The 18,731-nt window shown below is 44.2% G+C and overlaps 1 protein-coding gene, 4 non-coding genes and 1 pseudogene across 5 annotated transcripts; 3 read left to right on the top strand and 3 right to left on the bottom strand.

Moving 5' to 3' along the window:
- The first annotated feature begins 2,035 nt into the window (after positions 1-2,035).
- LOC128493002 (uncharacterized) lies at positions 2,036-2,215 on the top strand (annotated as a pseudogene).
- Positions 2,216-2,889: 674 nt separating this feature from the next.
- Positions 2,890-2,971, bottom strand: TRNAL-AAG (transfer RNA leucine (anticodon AAG)). Its single transcript has one exon. It is a non-coding gene; the product is annotated as a tRNA-Leu (tRNA).
- Positions 2,972-3,931: 960 nt separating this feature from the next.
- On the bottom strand, positions 3,932-4,013 carry TRNAL-AAG (transfer RNA leucine (anticodon AAG)). Its single transcript has one exon. It is a non-coding gene; the product is annotated as a tRNA-Leu (tRNA).
- A 403-nt stretch (positions 4,014-4,416) lies between these two features.
- On the top strand, positions 4,417-4,488 carry TRNAP-UGG (transfer RNA proline (anticodon UGG)). The gene has a single exon. It is a non-coding gene; the product is annotated as a tRNA-Pro (tRNA).
- Positions 4,489-4,814: 326 nt separating this feature from the next.
- TRNAL-AAG (transfer RNA leucine (anticodon AAG)) lies at positions 4,815-4,896 on the bottom strand. The gene has a single exon. It is a non-coding gene; the product is annotated as a tRNA-Leu (tRNA).
- A 138-nt stretch (positions 4,897-5,034) lies between these two features.
- On the top strand, positions 5,035-17,323 carry CTC1 (CST telomere replication complex component 1). The gene is made up of 24 exons (XM_053463408.1): positions 5,035-5,129; positions 6,023-6,162; positions 6,589-6,847; positions 6,960-7,174; positions 7,249-7,381; positions 7,932-8,216; positions 8,382-8,510; positions 8,628-8,854; positions 8,973-9,153; positions 9,298-9,450; positions 9,734-9,842; positions 10,161-10,242; positions 10,533-10,812; positions 10,905-10,994; positions 11,224-11,322; positions 11,405-11,466; positions 11,819-11,919; positions 11,990-12,152; positions 12,433-12,504; positions 12,609-12,753; positions 12,840-12,901; positions 13,035-13,200; positions 13,280-13,406; positions 16,939-17,323. The coding sequence occupies exons 1-24, from the start codon at positions 5,100-5,102 to the stop codon at positions 17,082-17,084; spliced, it is 3,456 nt and encodes a 1,151-aa protein (XP_053319383.1). The 5' UTR covers positions 5,035-5,099; the 3' UTR covers positions 17,085-17,323.
- Positions 17,324-18,731: the final 1,408 nt, after the last annotated feature.

Raw genomic sequence — 18,731 nt, 5'->3', positions numbered from 1 at the left:
TGTATCATTGTTTTTATATTAAATTAGATGATATGATAAAAATAATGGTATCTAAAGAAAGCCCTGTTTGTCCTGAAAAAAAAAACAATACATAATATGTGTGGGAGCACGAAACGAGAAAGAAGAAAATCACAGATATCGAGACAAAACAGAGAAGGGGATGAGGAGAAGGCACCATGTTTTGATGATCCATTAAAACGTGTAAAATGAGAAAGGAGATAGACATATAGAAAATGAGTATAGCAAATGTGTCTCTGTACCTGCTGTCCGACATAAAAAACCACGGGGTGCGCTCATGATAGAGAATTTAGATTCCTTATAATCCAAGCCGGGCAGTACCTTGTTTACGAATGTCTTCAAGTCCAAGTCTGCTCCATTCTAACTATTATCTCTGTCTCTTGGGTTGAGCCTCGTACCAGGAAAAACCAGTTTAAATAAACAACAAACTGGTCTGACCTGCCACATTATGCTGCCAGTACAAACCAGTAGTCTTTCACGTAAGGCCTCAGGGGCTGGGATGTCTGATGGTCTGTTTACAGCCCTCAAGGACTGGAGTTTGAGACCACTGGTCGAATACGAGTTATAGAGAGGGGTGATATGGAGTAATATTGGAAGTTATATTGGATAATAAAGGATAATACTAGAAGTTACAAGGAAGGTTATATGGTGTAATATAACGAGTTATATGGGGTAATAGAAGCAGTTATAGGGAGTGAGTCTGCTGTCAAGCGGTACAACCGGTTCTTTCTGTTGTGGCCCACTACACAGCACTTGAGGAGACTGGGGCATTATAGGCATACCTGGGAACTTTTGGGTTATGGCTACCTGGACCCTACCCTTGAGGGAAGCGACCAGGACTATTTACTGACGTGGGAAATAGGCGGGGAGTGGGGCGTATCAGGACCTTGCTCTCGCGACCCGGAGAATTCGGGTGTCAACCCGGAGAAGCAGCACTTCACCCAGAGTCTCTGGGCAAAATCCAGCAAGTGGATGGAGAAGAGGCCTATTTACCTTGGGTGGTGTCCTAGGCCTGACCTAGGGCAGTGCCCCCAGCTGCTCCTTCTGCAGCCACCTGTGCTCCATCTCTTATCCCACTTCTTAAAGGCATACAGAGCCTTTTAATGTGGTCTATGGAGGCTGTACCAACTCGATATTTTGTACCCTAAAGATTTTTTTGGCAACTATAACCTTGCTTGCTAATCAGAATTCCTCTTTTTCATCAACACAAATTATATATATATATTTTAAGGATCGTTACGTTACATTACACTTATAAAGTGGCAGCAGATTCCATAGCACGATAACAGTGAGGAAGAGCAATAAAAAAATATATATGTTCCTTAGACAATGATAATTTTATTGTAGTGAAGACCACGTGGAGAAGCAGCCCTTTCCTTTGAAACCGTACCCATATTTATTATTTTATTATTTTTTTAATATTTGGAGTCAATGAAGGTTTATTTTTCATTTGAGAGCCACTAGTTATTGTGAGAGCTCCACAATGTGTATATTATAATACTTTGTTGTTTGTTATCCACTTCTTATCATAGCAGTTGTTAACATAGTGTGAGGTTATTTGCTGCAGACTTGTAGAAACTGGAAAATAAACTCCTAAAAAGTAAACAAAGTCATACTAAAATGTTAATCATTGTTACCTTGAAAGGAGCAGCTTTATCAAGAAACTTTTATGGTGCTTCCAGCAGGGAAGTAACTGGAAGCCACAGGCCCCGGTGCGAAAATTGCCCCAGTACCCCCTAACTTCACCAAGCAACATGTCCCACAGTGCCACCTTTGCCCCCAAACAGCTTGTGAGTGTCACCTTTGCCTTCAAGCAGCTTATCAGTGCCATCCTAACCCACAAACGACATGCCTGTGCCATCTTTGCCCCCAATTTGTCAGTGCCCCCAAACAGCTTATTTGTGTCACCTGAACCGACACGAGAGGACAGGAACAAGTGGTCACAGGGGTTGCCCTAGGGAGACGGGCCCTTGTCGCAGTTACAACTCCTGCAGCCACGCCACTGGATTCCAGGAAGATCGCTTCTCGGCCTTTTGGCTAAGATCAAGTGTAGTCTCTCTTGTGGTGGGGAGGGATGACACTGATCCTCTGGCCTTAGGGTTCGGGAAAGCAATGGAACCCGAGGTGAAATTGCCCTGGCAGAAATGCCGGAGTCACCGTGTGTGGTATTGCACGCCACTGCACACGGTGAGCGCACGTTTCCACTGGCGGCCTTCCAGCACTACTCGCCCCCATGTACCATCAGGTCTTGGGGATGAGAATTATTTTTGAATCCGGCAGGCCAGAAATGGCCTGTCCTTAAATTATTTTTCCTTATTTATATAATTCACTTCGTTTTTGCACGAGTGCCTATTAATTTACTCCCTTTTGAATTCACGGTTTTGAAATTCACGGCTTGGCCCCCACTATTCAATGGCACACGTATTTGTAACCACGTTTTTGGACACTGTTTTTCTTTTTAGGAGGCAGTGAAGTCTGGACTTTGCTGGAGGAGGATTGGAGCCTTCTGGCCCTTTCCTCTCTTCAAGAAGGCCAGCAAGGAGTCTCACTCTTCGGGGTGAGACTCAAGATCCGACCCTCCCATGGGGGGGGGTGGAATTTGTCCGAGTTCTCCGTGAGGGAACTCGGTATCGTAGTCTGGCTTCTGCTGCCTTGTGCACAGAATGCGGCACCAAAAAAAAAAAAAATAAATAAATAAATAAAATGGATTCCAGGAAGTCTGGTTTCACCAGTCTTTCTGGTTAATGCTTATAAATAAACGTGACAATTCAGAGATTTCATGAAGCAACAATTATTTTATTTTATTCAGTATAATATAGATTATACTGTGTGTTCATCTAACACATATTGTACACTGAGAAAATAATTATTTGGCAGCGGTGGGATTCGAACCCACGCCCCCGAAGAGACTGGAGCCTTAATCCAGCGCCTTAGACCGCTCGGCCACGCTACCAAATGTGTGCATGGAAAAACATGAATAAATACAGTAGTAAAATGGGTTATGACACCCCCCAAAATATTTGTAACACCACAAAATATATATATTTTTAACCAAACTAGTCCAGCCTGTTCAAAACCAGCTTTTCTGGTCCCTGTTTATGAAGCCCACCTTCTCCAAAGATTGATATTTCAAGTGAAACTTGTTCAAATGTTTATATCCATACAGTGGAATTGCAAAAGATACCTCCTAAAATTTATGGTGCCTAAAGCAGAACACCTATGTGATAACATGGGCCATATAATGGCGTACCACATAATTTCCACCTGTCGCTGATCTGCACACGTAAAGTGCTGCCTGCTGCAGCATGTGGGATGTATAACCAGCAATATGTTCTGGCCTAGGCTGTCTAGGCCTATGGCAGCAAGTCCAAGATGGGCGCAGTCCCCTGCTGCAAAAATGTAGGACAGGTGAGCATACCTGGGATCTTTCTGCCTCCGGCTAACCTGTAGCCTCCAGTGTGGGATGCGGATAGGAGATCCTGTTGACATTGGTGGGCAATCCTGCTATGGAATTTTGAAATTGGAGAAATGGGCAGGGAGTTTGTTTCCGCTTTGTTACCCGGTAAGCACTGCTTACCCCAGAGTCCCTGGGTTAAACCCGCTTCTGTGTATAACCAAGTAGCTGATTCCCTGCTGTGAGTTTATGCAACCCTCACATCGGACAGCACTTCACATGTTAAAATTATATGTGCCCTGGGAAAAAAAAGTAAGCCCACATGGTTATCTTAGTTCTGGGGAATACTCTGTTTAAGATGTGCACGTGGGCACAGGCACACACATTTCCCAACAAACACACAGAGGTAATTCATGTACGCACAAAAGCTTCATTAATGTTTAACGCGTGTGTCAATAAAGTTGCGCTTGTATCGTTTAATAGAGGATGCGTCATTGGTAATTGTCTGTCAATAAAAGATGGCAGCGGTGGGATTCGAACCCACGCCCCCGAAGAGACTGGAGCCTTAATCCAGCGCCTTAGACCGCTCGGCCACGCTACCACTTGGTGTTGCCATTTACAGAGCAGTTCGGAAGTGAATAGAATTAACAGAAACAGTGAATTGCGTTCTTCGTTACAAGGAATGGATCTATGTCCTATTAGGGCACTTGGACATCAGATACCTCATTTTTCCCCTCAATTACAAAAGGAATACTTCAGATTAAGGCTATTTTATTGGTGAAAAATTCCAAATACTGGACCTTTCATGTCTGAGCTGTTCAACTGGAAAGTCTGCACCGTGTTACTATATAAACCCTGGCTTTCCAAACAGGACAAGAAAACTCACTCAAGTGGCCTGGAAAGGCAAAACAGATATTGCGAACGGAAGTGCGTGGAGTAACAGGGTCGGTCCTCTCTGACTATGGAATGCTTCACAAGCTCATTCCCAAAACCAACGAATAGCTGGCTCGTTGGTCTAGGGGTATGATTCTCGCTTTGGGTGCGAGAGGTCCCGGGTTCAAATCCCGGACGAGCCCAATTTTTATTTTTTCCCATCCCCCCATTTAAATACACAGGGGCGTGTTATATATATATTAAATATATATATAAACCCAAAACGTTCTACTCAGCTATGGAGCTTTTAACACATATTTATATTCGTATATGTAGTATCAAAGTCAGACGGCTACATTTCTACTAGCAAAATGCAAAACGCCTATTTAGCTTGATGATCCGTTGGTTTGCATGGTATAACTCTCATTCACTCACAGCCGTATGAAAGCAGACTCGTTTCATATAACGAATTAGATTAGGTTTAATGAGGCTTATTTTAGATTTACGTAAAAACGAAACGAAAACGAGATGGCAGCGGTGGGATTCGAACCCACGCCCCCGAAGAGACTGGAGCCTTAATCCAGCGCCTTAGACCGCTCGGCCACGCTACCTCTGACAGCACTCGCGAGGAACATGACTATAGATTATATAAATCACAGGTTTGACCACCAGGTGGCGTATGATCTCTGTCAGGCTTCAATCCACCACCGTGCGTCTACTTCCGCCAGCGAGCCATGGTGCCGCCCTGCCTCATTTCCGGGTTTTACCATTATTTACAAATAGGAGGGAATAACCCACATGGACTGATGTTACCATGGAGATAGAGGACCCCCCAGGGGCCCAGGTAAGTCGTGCAGCCCCAACTTCACCTTGTACTGCATTCCATATCTCGCATACCTCCTAGGTGTCCCTGTTAAGTTTGGCCAGTCCCTCTTTGGGTCCCAAATTCTTATGCACCTCCTGATGTGTTGCAGTGTTCCACAGCACTGACATTCACAATAATGCGTGTATATAAACAACAGGAAATTGCTATAAATGAAATAATGAAAATAAAACATATTTCCATTCTAGTCTTGCCTAAGGAGCCCACCATCCAATAGACTTATATAAAAAAATTAAATGGGAAGGCCCCCAACCCCCACCCCTCATACCTCTAACCACAACCTCTGATACAAAAGTGGCCCTCTGGCTATTTGAATGGGAGCTGGCTCCAAAACTTTGGGGCTTCAATAAACAAAAATGCCTCCCAACTACCACGTTTTCTGCGGCATAGTCCTGTTTTTCCAGCACTTTCCTACTGAGCTGCCCCAATGGGCAGTTGGGGGTGATCCTCTGATCTACCCTGATCAACGGAGGCGTGTGTCCACAGCTACCACATAGCAACTGAAGGCAGGGGGAAAGACGGACAGGCCTAGAGGGGCATTCTATAGGATGGGGCAAAGCTGGAAATCAGAGGAGAGGACAGATGGAGATCGTCGGATGACCGGTTAGGAGCGGAACTGCGTGGTCCAGGTTAGAGCAGCCTAACTCTTTAGAAGTAAAACCTCTAGAAAGAAATATGTGGCCAAAGAACAAGCTTCGCTGCGTCTGGGCAGAGCCATCCCCCAGGTTCATCTCCATCTCACGCTCAGCCAGTACCAGCCACCTCGTGCCAACCTAGGACAACTTCTATTACGGAATGTTCTGACCTCGCGCTGTCACCTCCAGCAGAATCATCTCCATGCTGTCTCCACACAGGTGTCCGCGTGGCTGAAGGCAACCCAGCAACACGTCCGTGACTACCTGATAAACCGAGAAGAGCCCTCTCTTCCAGAACTAAGCGACGCAATCGTTAGGTGCCTGCGCGGGCTGTGCCCACAGCTGCCTCTGAGCTACAGGTCTGCATCCATCCTTGAAGGACTACAACTATCTTCACAGCTCATAGAACTAACCCATACCTTATGTTTTTTATATAGTTTGTGTAATTCTATTGGAGGTAATTTGTTTACAATTAAGGTTCTGATTGATGTCTGAGAAGGCCAGACGTGGCATAGGGTGGCGCAACTAGCATTATCTAATCTCCCCTCCTGACGTTCTCTTCTTCCTCCTCACTCCACTTTCAGAGTTTCAACGAGGTGTGATGTTCTCTTACTAAGACGTTGCCCATTTACTATAAAAATTAATAAATAAGAATAATATATATATATATATTGTTTGTTTTTTATAATATACTAGTATATAAACGAGGAGCAAAATATTTAACCTAAAATGTAATTTAAATCAGGTTACAATGTGTCTTATTCTGTTTTCTCCCTGTTCTCCAGTTTTACCCCCGTTTCTCAGCTCGTCTCCCTTCAGCACTCCCCGTGCGTCTCTCTCCTGGGTTGGGGTACAGAGCGCTTTCAGGCTTGGTCTGCGGAAGGGCAGAAACATGCGCGAGATCCTCCTTCAGCAACAGACAAGGTTCTCCCCAGGGCTCGTCTCCTCCTCCTGGGTTATGTAACGGACGAGCCCCCCGGTGATGGCTCGCAGCATGATGGGAGCTTGTATTTTCAAGATGGTAGTGGCTCTATACCATGTGAGGTAAGGGTGTACATGCGTGTGGTGATGATGTGAGTAAATACCCGCTGTGTTGGGTGACGGCGAGGTACCCGCATTCATTATATTCATATAATATGTCTTGATGTTCTTTCAGATGTCACACCTGGATTTATCTCTAATTGGGGCTCTGGTTCTCCTTCCGTGTTGGTCGTACATCCCGTCTTGTCCTCCGGTCTCATCAGGAGGGTACATCGAAGTGCTCGAACCCCCTCTGCGTATTTTCCCACCTCCTCCAAGCGAAGACAAGTCAGACCCTGCTTCGCTCCCTGCCCTCACACCTACAAGTGCCTTATTGCATCTACACGACAGGTAAGCAATGGCGCGCAGGCAGTTCTGGACGCGGGTGATGTGCGATTTTAAGTTTCCTGTTTCCTCTTTCCCAGGTCACGTTCTCGGAAAGAACGAGTCTCTGTATCCGGGAAGCTGGCGTCCGTCACTTCCTTCCTGAATGTTCGACAGAAAGTGTTCTTCTTCTTTCTGGAAGATTCCGAAACTTCTGTCCCGGTTATCGTACAGGTGACATCTTTCCCTGTGCTTGAGTTATCCCGAGCCCTCACGGTCCATGATTTTATATCTTTTTGTACCAATTTTCGATGCAACAGAACAGCCATTGATCTATACTGACGCTAAACATGTATATGCTAACTTCCTGTTCCTCCCCGTTAAGTTATATCTCCCCTATCGTTAGCTTGCTGATTGTTGTTGATTGGTTCAGGCAGCCTTTGTATGGATGGAGGAGGACAATGCTAACTTTGCCACCCTTTGTGGCAGATCTCCACCTCTTTGACTTATAATAGTCTCTTATTTTTAAACAAAGTCTCTCCAAAGGTATTACGCTTACCAAAAAACGTATCGCTATTGGTTTAAATAATATCTAGTTTAAATTTTTTTTATGTATTTATGTGAAAAGCTCCTCTTGATGACACGTAGATGTGTCTCCATGGTGGGGAGTGTTTTAATGATTATAGATATAAGGAATATGGCTCTTCTGCCCGTGCCCCGCCTACTGGGGCAAATAGCAGGCGGGTTATTCCTTTCTCATTTTTCCTTTATTTTTTTTTTACAGACCCCCTCCAAGCTCTCTTGGTACCACGCGCTGTGCGTAGGCAAGACCTACAAAGTGACGTCGCTGACGGTGTTCACCCTGCGAGGGTCCCAACAAAGGGTTTTTGCTGTCGGCGGTTCCTCGTGCCTCCTTTGCCTGCCTCCGCCGTTGTTGCCGCTACCTGTCGCTTACGCCAAGGAGGAGGCGGAGGACCGGGCGCCTCTCAGCGATGTGAAAAATGACCACCGACCTCAGCAGAGACCAAAGGGTGATAAGGAGAAAGTGTCCAAGATTTTGTCATACAAGGTGAAAATGTAAAGTTTGATTTTCAGGAGGTGTTCCTCTTCTCTTTTGTTATTGCTACAATCAGCTTAATTAACTTAGAATTCCAGGCAACACTCAAGGTGTTTTAGGGTCAAGTGATCATTTTTTACCTTTTCGTTCTGTTGTTTCCTTTTTTTCCCCCTTCAGGGCGTGTTGACCAGAGTTTTGGATGCCCGTGCCGGCCTGTACGAACTGGACAGGAAGGTGACCCTGTGCACGGCGTACCTGCAGCTACTCAGCCGAGGAAGGGGTCTAAGAGAAGGAGCGACGGTAGAGGTGAGAGAATGAGGAGAGAGGCAAGGAGTCGGGGCAGTTTCAGCGATAAGAAAGATCCTTCATTTGTGCAGAAAACCCAGCCTACGTTGCACATCTGCGTCTCTCTCGCTCTCTCAGGTTTCTGATGCTCACTTCCAGCAGTCTCCCAGCCCGCTCTTCCCCACCATCGTCCTCTCGTGCTGCCTGAGGAGCAGATTGAGAGTTGTGGAGTTCTCCCGACTCTGCTCCCCGTGTTTACCCGCTTCCGTAGCCGGTTACCTCCACGTTCACCTCCTCTTACAGTACCGGCTGGCGCTGCCTGAGTATCTGTGGGTGTCGGACATCATGGAGAAGCTACGGCAGAAGTAAGCGTAGGGGAGATAAAGAGGAGATATCTGAGATACCATTCCTTCTCTTTAGCACGATCGCTGTGAGAGACTTGTGGCGTAACTTTCTTTTTTGTGGTTCTTTCTCGGCTTGCAGGCTGTGTCCTCGTTATGTCACCCAACGCTGCCTCTCGGGGTCTGTCAGCTCCGGGACCCCGGGTATCGCAGAAAACTTGCTCAGCCAGACGCTGTCCTCTTTCTCAAACCCAAAACAGAGGAGTGAGAGGCACTTGCATGAAGAGGTCTTTGGCGACCCACACAATTGCCCCCTTCAAACGGTAAGAGAGTGTGGTGGGATTAACAGTAGAAAGCAGAGAATGCTTAATCATTGTGTGGGCCGGATGTGGGTTTAAGATGTTTAATATTTGGTTTTATGGGAAAAAATCTTAACTTTTCCCCCCCCCGATGTTCTTCCCTTTCAGTATTCTCCAATGACACCCCCTTGGTGTATAATTCCTTTTGCTAAATTACCCTCCCTAGTATCTAACAGTAGACCTTCTCAGACGGACGATCCAATCCAAGATCTCCACTGGTCCTCCTCTTCGTTGTGTTCTCAAGACCTGTTGGACCGGCCTGTAAGTACCGGATTAATATGTTAAATACACAATTAATATATATTAATATATTCTTGCTTCTTTTCCATCCGTTTCTGTGGGTGTGCATTTCCAACGCATGTTCAGAACCCAGGAAATATATCTCTTTGCTGCCAGGTGACAGCCAGACAAACAAAACTTAGAAATAGAATTTGTAACCTGACTGTTTGACCAGCGCAGTGTACATAAGACTCGTGGCATACATTGTATAGATCGGAAACAATGTAACAGGCCTCTCTTTTTTCCGTCTTTCCGCCCATCGAAGGTCCTGGTCGGTGTTTTTCACGTCTCTTCTTCGGGATCCCTTAAGTTGAAGGATCAGACGGATTCTCTCACCTGCATGGTTTTGCCTCGTGCCCCCATCGCATGGATTGGTAGTCGTGAACCGTTCTGGGTTTTATTAAATGCTTCTCGGCCAGCAACCAAACTCTTTTCGTCCACCCAGCCCCTTACCCCCATGGTTTCTCGGAGAACAAGATAAAGTTATGCCTTGAGCAAGTTGGTTTCCAGGTCCACATCTCCTTAACCAGACACCCAGGCCGTCTTCTTTAATTCTAGTCGCGCCAACCATGACTTATCGCCTCTTCCTTGTTGTCAACATTGGCATTGGTGGAGTTTGGTTATTTAAAAAAAGACAATTCTTATTTTTTTTTGTCCTAAGTCTTAAACGATAAAGTCCTTTGTTCCTGCAGGGTGTGTTCTGGAAGTACGTCGGTATCGCGTGGTCTCTGAGAGGATTCAGAACAAAGGGAAGTCAGAGGGTCAGCGGAAGAAGTAAGGGCTCCTATGTACCTTCCATAGAGTGCACAATAGGAAAGATCCTGGATTCTGAAAATGCCCCCCAAAAAAAACAATTATAAATATGAATATATTTATAATTGTTTTTTTTGGGGGGCATTTTCAGAATGTTCGACCATTTATTATATATTCTAGTCACGGTCTGTTCCGTTCACCTTGGTATAGTTCCTCGGTCTCAGCCAGGGATCTGTTCATGATAATGATTGAGGAGGGATCAGACAACCTTGCCGACACTTGATTTCCACTTCTTCTTGCGTCTCTTGCAGGACGTATGTTCTTTTCCTTGCTTGCGATGTAAGAATCCTTCATCCGTACCACAGCTGTCCCTTCTGTCCACAATCGACCTCATCCTTGTCACCCTCCTCTAAAAAGTCACGAGTTGACGGGCCGCGGCCGTGTCGTCTCTTTTTGGTGGAGGCGTTGGAGGGTCAGCTGCCTGACCACGACGGGAGGCTGCGGTTCCAGGCCAGGGCCGTGTGGCTGGGGGCGCCTCGTCTACTAGATGACGCAGAAGGAGAAAAGAGAGAGCAAGATCAACATACAAAGGTTGGGCTCCCGCTGCGGGGTATTTGTTCCTATCGTTTCATTGCATCTCTGCGGCATCCATGTATGATTTTTTCTCCTCTCTCTTCCCGCAGATTGCGTTAATCTTTTCCAGGTCCTCTGTTCGCTGGCATCATTTCCTTCTGCCCAACAGAGCGTATCGCTTAATTGCAAATGGAGCCACGGTGAGCACTAATTCACTTTCACGGATTTGGTATGGGTGTGTGAAGAGGGTTATTATAGCACCCCCTGACTTTGTCGCCCTGCAGTGGGAGGGGCAGACTCCCGGCTCCTTCTGTCTTTGTCGCCCTGCAGAGGGAGGGGCAGACTTGGGGGTAGACTGATGAATCTTTCTGTTACTGTTGTCACCCCCCATTACTATGACTTAGTCTACTTATCATGTGTCATTAACAGGATCTAGGAATATTTAACGGTCCAAGTAAGCAGCCCCCCAAAATCCAACAATCCCTGTGCCTGAGTGTTCCTGGTGAGTGGACGCTGCAAGACGTGGAGGTAATTAAACCAGTGTATACATGCGCGGAGCGTACATCATTCCTGTGTATCCGCCTGCTGAGCGCCTTGTTTCCCATTACAGACTTCCAAGCCTTTGCTAACCCCCGAGGAGCCTCTGTCTGTGGAGGAGGCACTGAAGTTAAAGTGAGTGTTAGCTCTGTATCCAAGCTGATCTTATTAGTTAGTCCGGGTTCAGCCCAACCTGTAACATGCAGATATCTTATACCGTAGAGATCCAACGGGACTTGTTTAAAGCAAACTCATCATTCTCCCAAAATCATGTTTTTCAGTTCTATACACTGAATAATACTCGGTAATGAGGTTTACCGATTCAAGTAAGCAATTTTTATACGCTAGAGACCCACCTCGGAAGTTGCATGATTATTCCTCCCCTAAGTTATCTTAACCTATGTTAAAAAGCGCAAGTTACACATATCTTCAATAAATGGATTAACTGTTATGGAGACTGTCCTCATTTTATTCTGGTCCATTTTAGCTCCACAGGGTCTCTCCTCTCTGTCAATGGTGTGATGACCCAACGTTCCATGTGCGACATGCAGAACACACGCCTGATTTCCTCCAGAACACGTGTTCCAGGTAGGAACCAAGAACCTTATCTTCCAAAGTGGTCCCGGCTGATCTGACCCTCGCTTTCTCCCTTCTTCAGAGACTTTCCTTCCACCTGGGGTCTCCCTCAAGGTTACCTTGGGCGACTGTGTCAGCCAAGCCTGTGTTTCTGTCTATATGGATCTATCCTGGGTCCCGTATCCTCTTGGGCTGCTCCCAGGGGCCACTCTGTCGCTGCAGGGAATGGAGAGGAAAGTGTCCAGGTACCGTCATCCTCTTCACGCACCTTTCTGTCTTCTTTGTCGTTTTAACGTTCCGCTTCCCAGGAGATAATTTATCTGGCAGGACAATGGGGGTCATGAAGGGATTTCTTTATCCCCTTCAGGTAAAAATTTGTCATGGGCTTAGGAAGGGTTCCTCTAGATAAATGTGAAATCTTGTATTTATTATTCCCCCCCCCCGATCTTACGATGTAGCAGAAGCGTTCTGCAAATTAGAATTCTCCTTTTCTTGATGTTGCGGTTTTTCTTCTTCTGCCCGTAGGACTGGCAATGTCTACCTGCGGAGCACACCTGTTACCTGCGTGAGGGTCCTCAGCCTCCCAGCAGAACACAGGTGAGCAGCGGACATTTTTGGAGATTAAGAGGGCAGTAAACTGAAGTGATTGCCCTCTGCATTCTGTTATAACTTCTCTTTCTGATCACGGTGGTCTCGATCAGTCTGCAGGCTTTGCCTCCACCTCTCGTCCTTTTCGCGCAACTCCCAGGGCTCCCGGCTCCTCGGCGGACAGTGTGCTCGGTGTCTCATGTCCTCAGCATGACTCTGTATTGGGAGTGCTCCCTGTGCAGGGATATATTTACTAAGGTAAATGCCCCCCCCCAAACCAGTCACAGATCCATGGATCCTTGGAAAACCCCAACAATGAAACCGATTTCTTTCTTGATCTTAAGGGAGCCTGCAGTCGATCCCCCACTTGCTCATCCCAGTCCGGGGCTTTCAGAGCCAGAGCCAGGTAAGTACCCAGCATTCTTCTTCATCGATGTCCTTTTTGTTTTACTGGTTTGTTTTTTTGTGTATATATTTTGTATACAGAAGAAATAAAGCGTTATACGTCGGTGCGGGTGACATTAACTCATACGTTTCAGTGTGAAGGCTGAGGATGGATCAGGGGAGGCTCTGTTGCATCTTCAGGACGAGGCGGTCTTGGTGATGTTGGGTGTATCCGACAGACTCTGGGAGGCTCTGAAGACCCGCGTCCTCTCCACGGGGAAGGTGATCGCGAAGAATCGAGGGAGAAACTGTGACCTGACTGTAAGTTTCCGCGTAGCCGCCTCTTTCTGCGATTGAACCTGACTCCTGATCGTCTAACGCGCTCTTTGCCACCCATCAGAGTGAAGAGAAGAGCGAAGATGTGCTCCAGTGCTATCTGACGTCCGTGATGTCCCGTCCTGCGGTCTCTCGTCCGTTGATTGCGACCTTCACGCAGCGTGGCTGTGTTAGCGGATCGCTCCGTACAGGTGAGGTTTTTATCGTTCCCGAGGTGGTTATACGTTAACGTGTGATGATTTTCAAGCGTACTGACTTTGGATATCCCACCACTGACACCAAACCCTAAAAAAAAATGGAGGAGACTACAACTTGAACCCTTGGATCTCTGTGTCATGCACAGTTATTACATCATATATACAGAAAAATCAATAATTCTAATTAGTTCCAAAGAATAGCTAAGCAATTTGTGAGTCCACAGAAACAGGAAAGCCTGGTACCTAACATCCAGAATTTTATAATCTTTTTGGCATTGTCCACCCCGGTGGTGTCGGCCATTCATCATCCGGGATCTGTCATTATTTCCATTCCTGGCGACTTCCACATGATCCTGGAAATCAATACCCTTAAATTGGTTAAGAACTTTGTACCAAAGTAGGCCATCGGTTTAACTCAAAAGCTTTGGAAACGATTCCCGTCTTGATATGAAGATACCGACGGCGTAGGTTTTACTCTTTGTTCAGATCTTGCTCATGCTACTTGTTGGGCTTTGATGGAGGTAGCAGCAAGGGTTCCAATAAGAACATTTTCCACTGCCGTTAGTTTAGATCTAGAGTCTCTGGTTTTAAAGATCGGCCAGGTACCGTTCAGTCCTTTGGAGGAAGCTTGTCTCGTTTGTATTTTAGAAGCTTCATGTCGTTCATTCCTTCACTTCTTTTTTTTTTCTCTCATTGTCTCCATGGATTTATTCATTCAGTCTGGAACAAAAACTCCAAAATTTTTTTTCTTTTTTCTTTCTTTCCACATCCTGAAGATCAGAGGCAGTAGCGGGCATTACACCAGCTTTAGCTGAGACGTACGGGAATCTTCCTCGAGAGAGCGTTCTTTGCAAATATCTTTAAACTCCTTCATCTCATTCTCATACTCAAAGATAGCTGGAATTCCACTTATAATAAGTGACTAATGCATTCACATACAAAAAGATAGATTATATTATTAGAATAATATTAAACAAATCAAATTAGAAATCTTTTTACAGTTCAGTACTTTGAAGGGACATTTTACTGCCCCCAAACAACAATTAATGCCTAATTATGTACTTTTAATATGCATCCCTCTTTTAAGCTAAATATCTCCCAAGCTGTTGCTCTGATTGATAAATAAATAAATAAAAAAAGCATATGGAGGTAGTTTAACCTCTTTGTTATCCTATGAAAGTACAGGTATGTCCACAAAAGGTGCGACGGTTACCTTTAGGATGTCCCGATTGCTCCCCCTGCTGGCTGATCGCATACGTTGCGACCAGCCAGTGCAAGTCTAAGCTTGCTGATCCCAGCGCAGGGGAGATCGGAGGGAAGAGAGCCATAATCAACGTTTCTCCGCGTGACCTACGGAAAGACCCATGTAAATGGAGATTAGCGTCATGTATCCTGGATTGTGACGTAAATGCCCGTCGGACGTGCTGTGGATTGTTCCAGGAGCTTAAACCTTTATTTAATCAGCGCTGCCCGCCGCCGTGTGATTAAAAGCTCTTGGGTAATCAGAGCAAATAATTAACCGCGAGACCTTTACGTTGGCAAACCGATGAGTCTTAATGCCAGCTGATGTGCGTGGGTTATTGGCTGCATCGGAAAGGTAACCGAACAAGAGACTCTTGAGTTCTGTGAATGGTTTAAACTGGATTTTGCACAAGAGAATTTATTTCTTAAACTTAATATAAAAAACTGCCGCTGTCTGGATATGTCCTTCAAGATGAAATACCATGGAAAAAATATTGTCCTTAAACCCAGCGCTGTATAAAGTAATATACCCCCCCCACGCTGTATACAGTAATATAACCCCCCAGCGCTGTATACAGTAATATAACCTCCCTGCGCTGTATACAGTAATATAACCCCCAGCACTGTATACAGTAATATAACCTCCCTGCGCTGTATACAGTAATATAACCCCCAGCGCTGTATACAGTAATATAACCTCCCTGCGCTGTATACAGTAATATAACCCCCAGCGCTGTATACAGTAATATAACCTCCCAGCGCTGTATACAGTAATATAACCCCCCAGCGCTGTATACAGTAATATAATCCCCCCAGCACTGTATACAGTAATATAACCCCCAGCGCTGTATACAGTAATATAACCCCCAGCACTGTATACAGTAATATAACCCCCAGCGCTGTATACAGTAATATAACCCCCCAGCGCTGTATACAGTAATATAACCCCCCAGCGCTGTATACAGTAATATAACCTCCCTGCGCTGTATACAGTAATATAACCCCCCACGCTGTATACAGTAATAACCCCCAGTGCTGTATACAGTAATATAACTCCCAGCACTGTATACAGTAATATAACCCCCCAGCGCTGTATACAGTAATATAATCCCCCCAGCACTGTATACAGTAATATAACCCCCAGCACTGTATACAGTAATATAACCCCCCAGCGCTGTATACAGTAATATAACCCCCCAGCGCTGTATACAGTAATATAACCTCCCTGCGCTGTATACAGTAATATAACCCCCCAGCGCTGTATACAGTAATATAACCCCCAGCGCTGTATACAGTAATATAACCCCCAGCGCTGTATACAGTAATATAACCTCCCTGCGCTGCATACAGTAATATAACCCCCAGCACTGTATACAGTAATATAACCCCAGCGCTGTATACAGTAATATAACCCCCAGCGCTGTATACAGTAATATAACCCCACAGCGCTGTATACAGTAATATAACCCCCCAGCACTGTATACAGTAATATAACCCCCAGCGCTGTATACAGTAATATAACCTCCCTGCGCTGTATACAGTAATATAACCCCCCAGTGCTGTATACAGTAATAACCCCCAGCGCTCTATACAGTAATATAACTCCCAGCACTGTATACAGTAATATAACCCCCCAGCGCTGTATACAGTAATATAACCCCCTAGCACTGTATACAGTAATATAACCCCGCAGCGCTGTATACAGTAATACACCCCCCCCAGCGCTGTATACAGTAATATAACCCTCAGCGCTGTATACAGTAATATAACCCCCAGCGCTGTATACAGTAATATAACCCCCTAGCACTGTATACAGTAATATAACCCCCCAGCGCTGTATACAGTAATACACCCCCCCCAGCGCTGTATACATTCACATGATATTTTGAGCGACTTTCCCGCACTGAGCCGATGCTTCATGGGGATGTTAATGAAGTCTGTTTCTCCATTGACTTCCATAAATCAGTGTCTGACTGCGTGATTAAGACTGAGTCATTCTTTAAATCCTAATCTCGTGGAAGATGAGGTCTGCATGTGGCATTTTAACAAAAAGGGAGATAATTTCATGGGGAGGAATAATCTTCTCTGACGCAGCCAACTATGCGTTGGCAGAACACACGTAAGGCAGCATCTAGGGAACGAGCATTTTCTCACCTGGTCATTAAGTGCGATTCATTGAGCGGACTAGTGTGAGCCACTCATAGTTACGCTCCATCTTTTTGTCTTCTATTAAATTAATAACTAAAATTATTAAAACCCTTTTTTCCCCCTTTTCTCCCCTCAGAGATGATGCGTTTCACCCGAGGGGAACGAGATTATATCACACAGGTGCCTGCTGCACGGAATCTGCACTGTCTGCACCTACAAGAGGCAGATCCCCGCTCCCTGTGTCACGTGATCAGAGAGAGGAGCCAATCGGACGCCACCTGAGCGGCTCCACCTTCTTACAATGACGAGATCTTCGTTGTATTGCAATTTTCAGTTAGAGGACGGCTGCCAATGAAGATTTTTTGAATTTTTTTTTATAAATTTAATGGACAGGAGATTTTTTACGTTAATTATGTTCCCTTAGTGATTTATTTGCTACTAATTCACAAAAAGTGTATCTATTCAGAACAAAAGATATATGCCGAAATTTAAAATAATATACCGGGCTACTGTGTCTTTACGTGTAATATATCTTTGTTTTTAATTATATATAATAAATAAATAATTATATATATATATATATATATATATATATAAAATTATATAATAATAAATTATATATATAATTATTTATTATATATTATATAATTTTATATATAAATAATAATTTTAAAAAAAAATACATATATATATAATGTGATTCTACATAAGGGCCTTGGAACATTTTTATTCTTTTATCCCATATTACCCAGCATGCACCTGACCAATCATGATTGACAACTCTTTTTGAGGATTTCGGAGTCTTTTTTTTTTTTTTTAGCTTTCCCACAGGTGCATGACTCGGGTACTTGCATAGCGAGTTCCGACGTTGGGTTTATTTATCACAATGTGGTGTTCTCGGTATTTTTTTTCCTGTTTCTGCTGTATTTTCAGAATAAAGGTCTCCACGCGATGGAATTTACGGCTCTCCTCTCCGTTTTTTAAATTTATTTATTTTTTTAATCTCTAGTGCGTTGCTTTTAAGCCGCACGCCATCGTACACCGTATGAAACCTTTTGTAGTTGACCTTTACGTTGACTTAAAAATACACACGCTAAGTTTGGGGTCACTCAGCCTAGGAAGAGATTCCATTAAAAATGAACAGTTTCCAGCTGCAAAAGTCATTTACAACATTAACCCCGTCTGCGCTGGATTTCTCATCCATTTCATGTTATTTTAATGGACAAGATTGGCTTTTTCTTTCAAAAAAATCAACGAAATTTCTAAGTGACCCCAAACCTTTGAATGGCAGTTTATGTTTTAACCCCTTCGTGACCAGACTGGTTTTGAAGTTTTATATCCCTTGGTAAAAATTATTTTCTTCTCTCTCATTAACTGCATCCACACAAGTTTATATATATATATAATTTATTAATTTAAGAAGGGCTGTCTTTTTTTTTTTTTTTTACTATAAAAATAAAATACGGTGAAAAATTGAAAACAAAACACACACTTTGACTTTTTAAAAGAAATCTTCTACTCGTCTACAAAAGCGAATGGGGAAAAAAAAACAAACCTGCTAAATAGATTCTAGCATTTGTCGTGAGTTTAAGAACCCCCCCAATGTCTGTAAAGTTATAGGGCAGTAAATACAAGTAGCGTATTTCTATTTTATAAGGGCTTAAAATTCCCCCTCAAATTCTACACTGTTACACATTTTTTGTATATTTTTACATTTCTTTAAACCATTGTTATTTTTGACATTTTCTTGAACTGGATGTTCTCCCTTATGATGTCATGGTGACATCACTAGAGTCTTTTTTACATTTAACGGTTTTAATATTTTTTTTTTATTTTACTTTTTACTGATCACAGAGTAATCAGGGCTCCATTTTTTGGTGTTGTTGAATGCCTCAATATCTTATATGGGTATCAATTTATATTTTGTAA

This window comes from Spea bombifrons, chromosome 4 (assembly GCF_027358695.1).
Source record: "Spea bombifrons isolate aSpeBom1 chromosome 4, aSpeBom1.2.pri, whole genome shotgun sequence".
Taxonomy (NCBI): domain Eukaryota; kingdom Metazoa; phylum Chordata; class Amphibia; order Anura; family Pelobatidae; genus Spea; species Spea bombifrons.
This window is presented reverse-complemented; position numbering and strand designations above follow the sequence as displayed.

Bases quoted from the DNA above. Each gene is read 5' to 3' on its own strand.
- CTC1 (XM_053463408.1), top strand. From the start codon at position 5,100: ATGGAGATAGAGGACCCCCCAGGGGCCCAG. The intron at 8,511-8,627 runs GTGAGAGAATGA...TCGCTCTCTCAG, and splicing joins GAGAAGGAGCGACGGTAGAG to GTTTCTGATGCTCACTTCCA. The intron at 12,754-12,839 runs GTAAATGCCCCC...CTTGATCTTAAG, and splicing joins GCAGGGATATATTTACTAAG to GGAGCCTGCAGTCGATCCCC.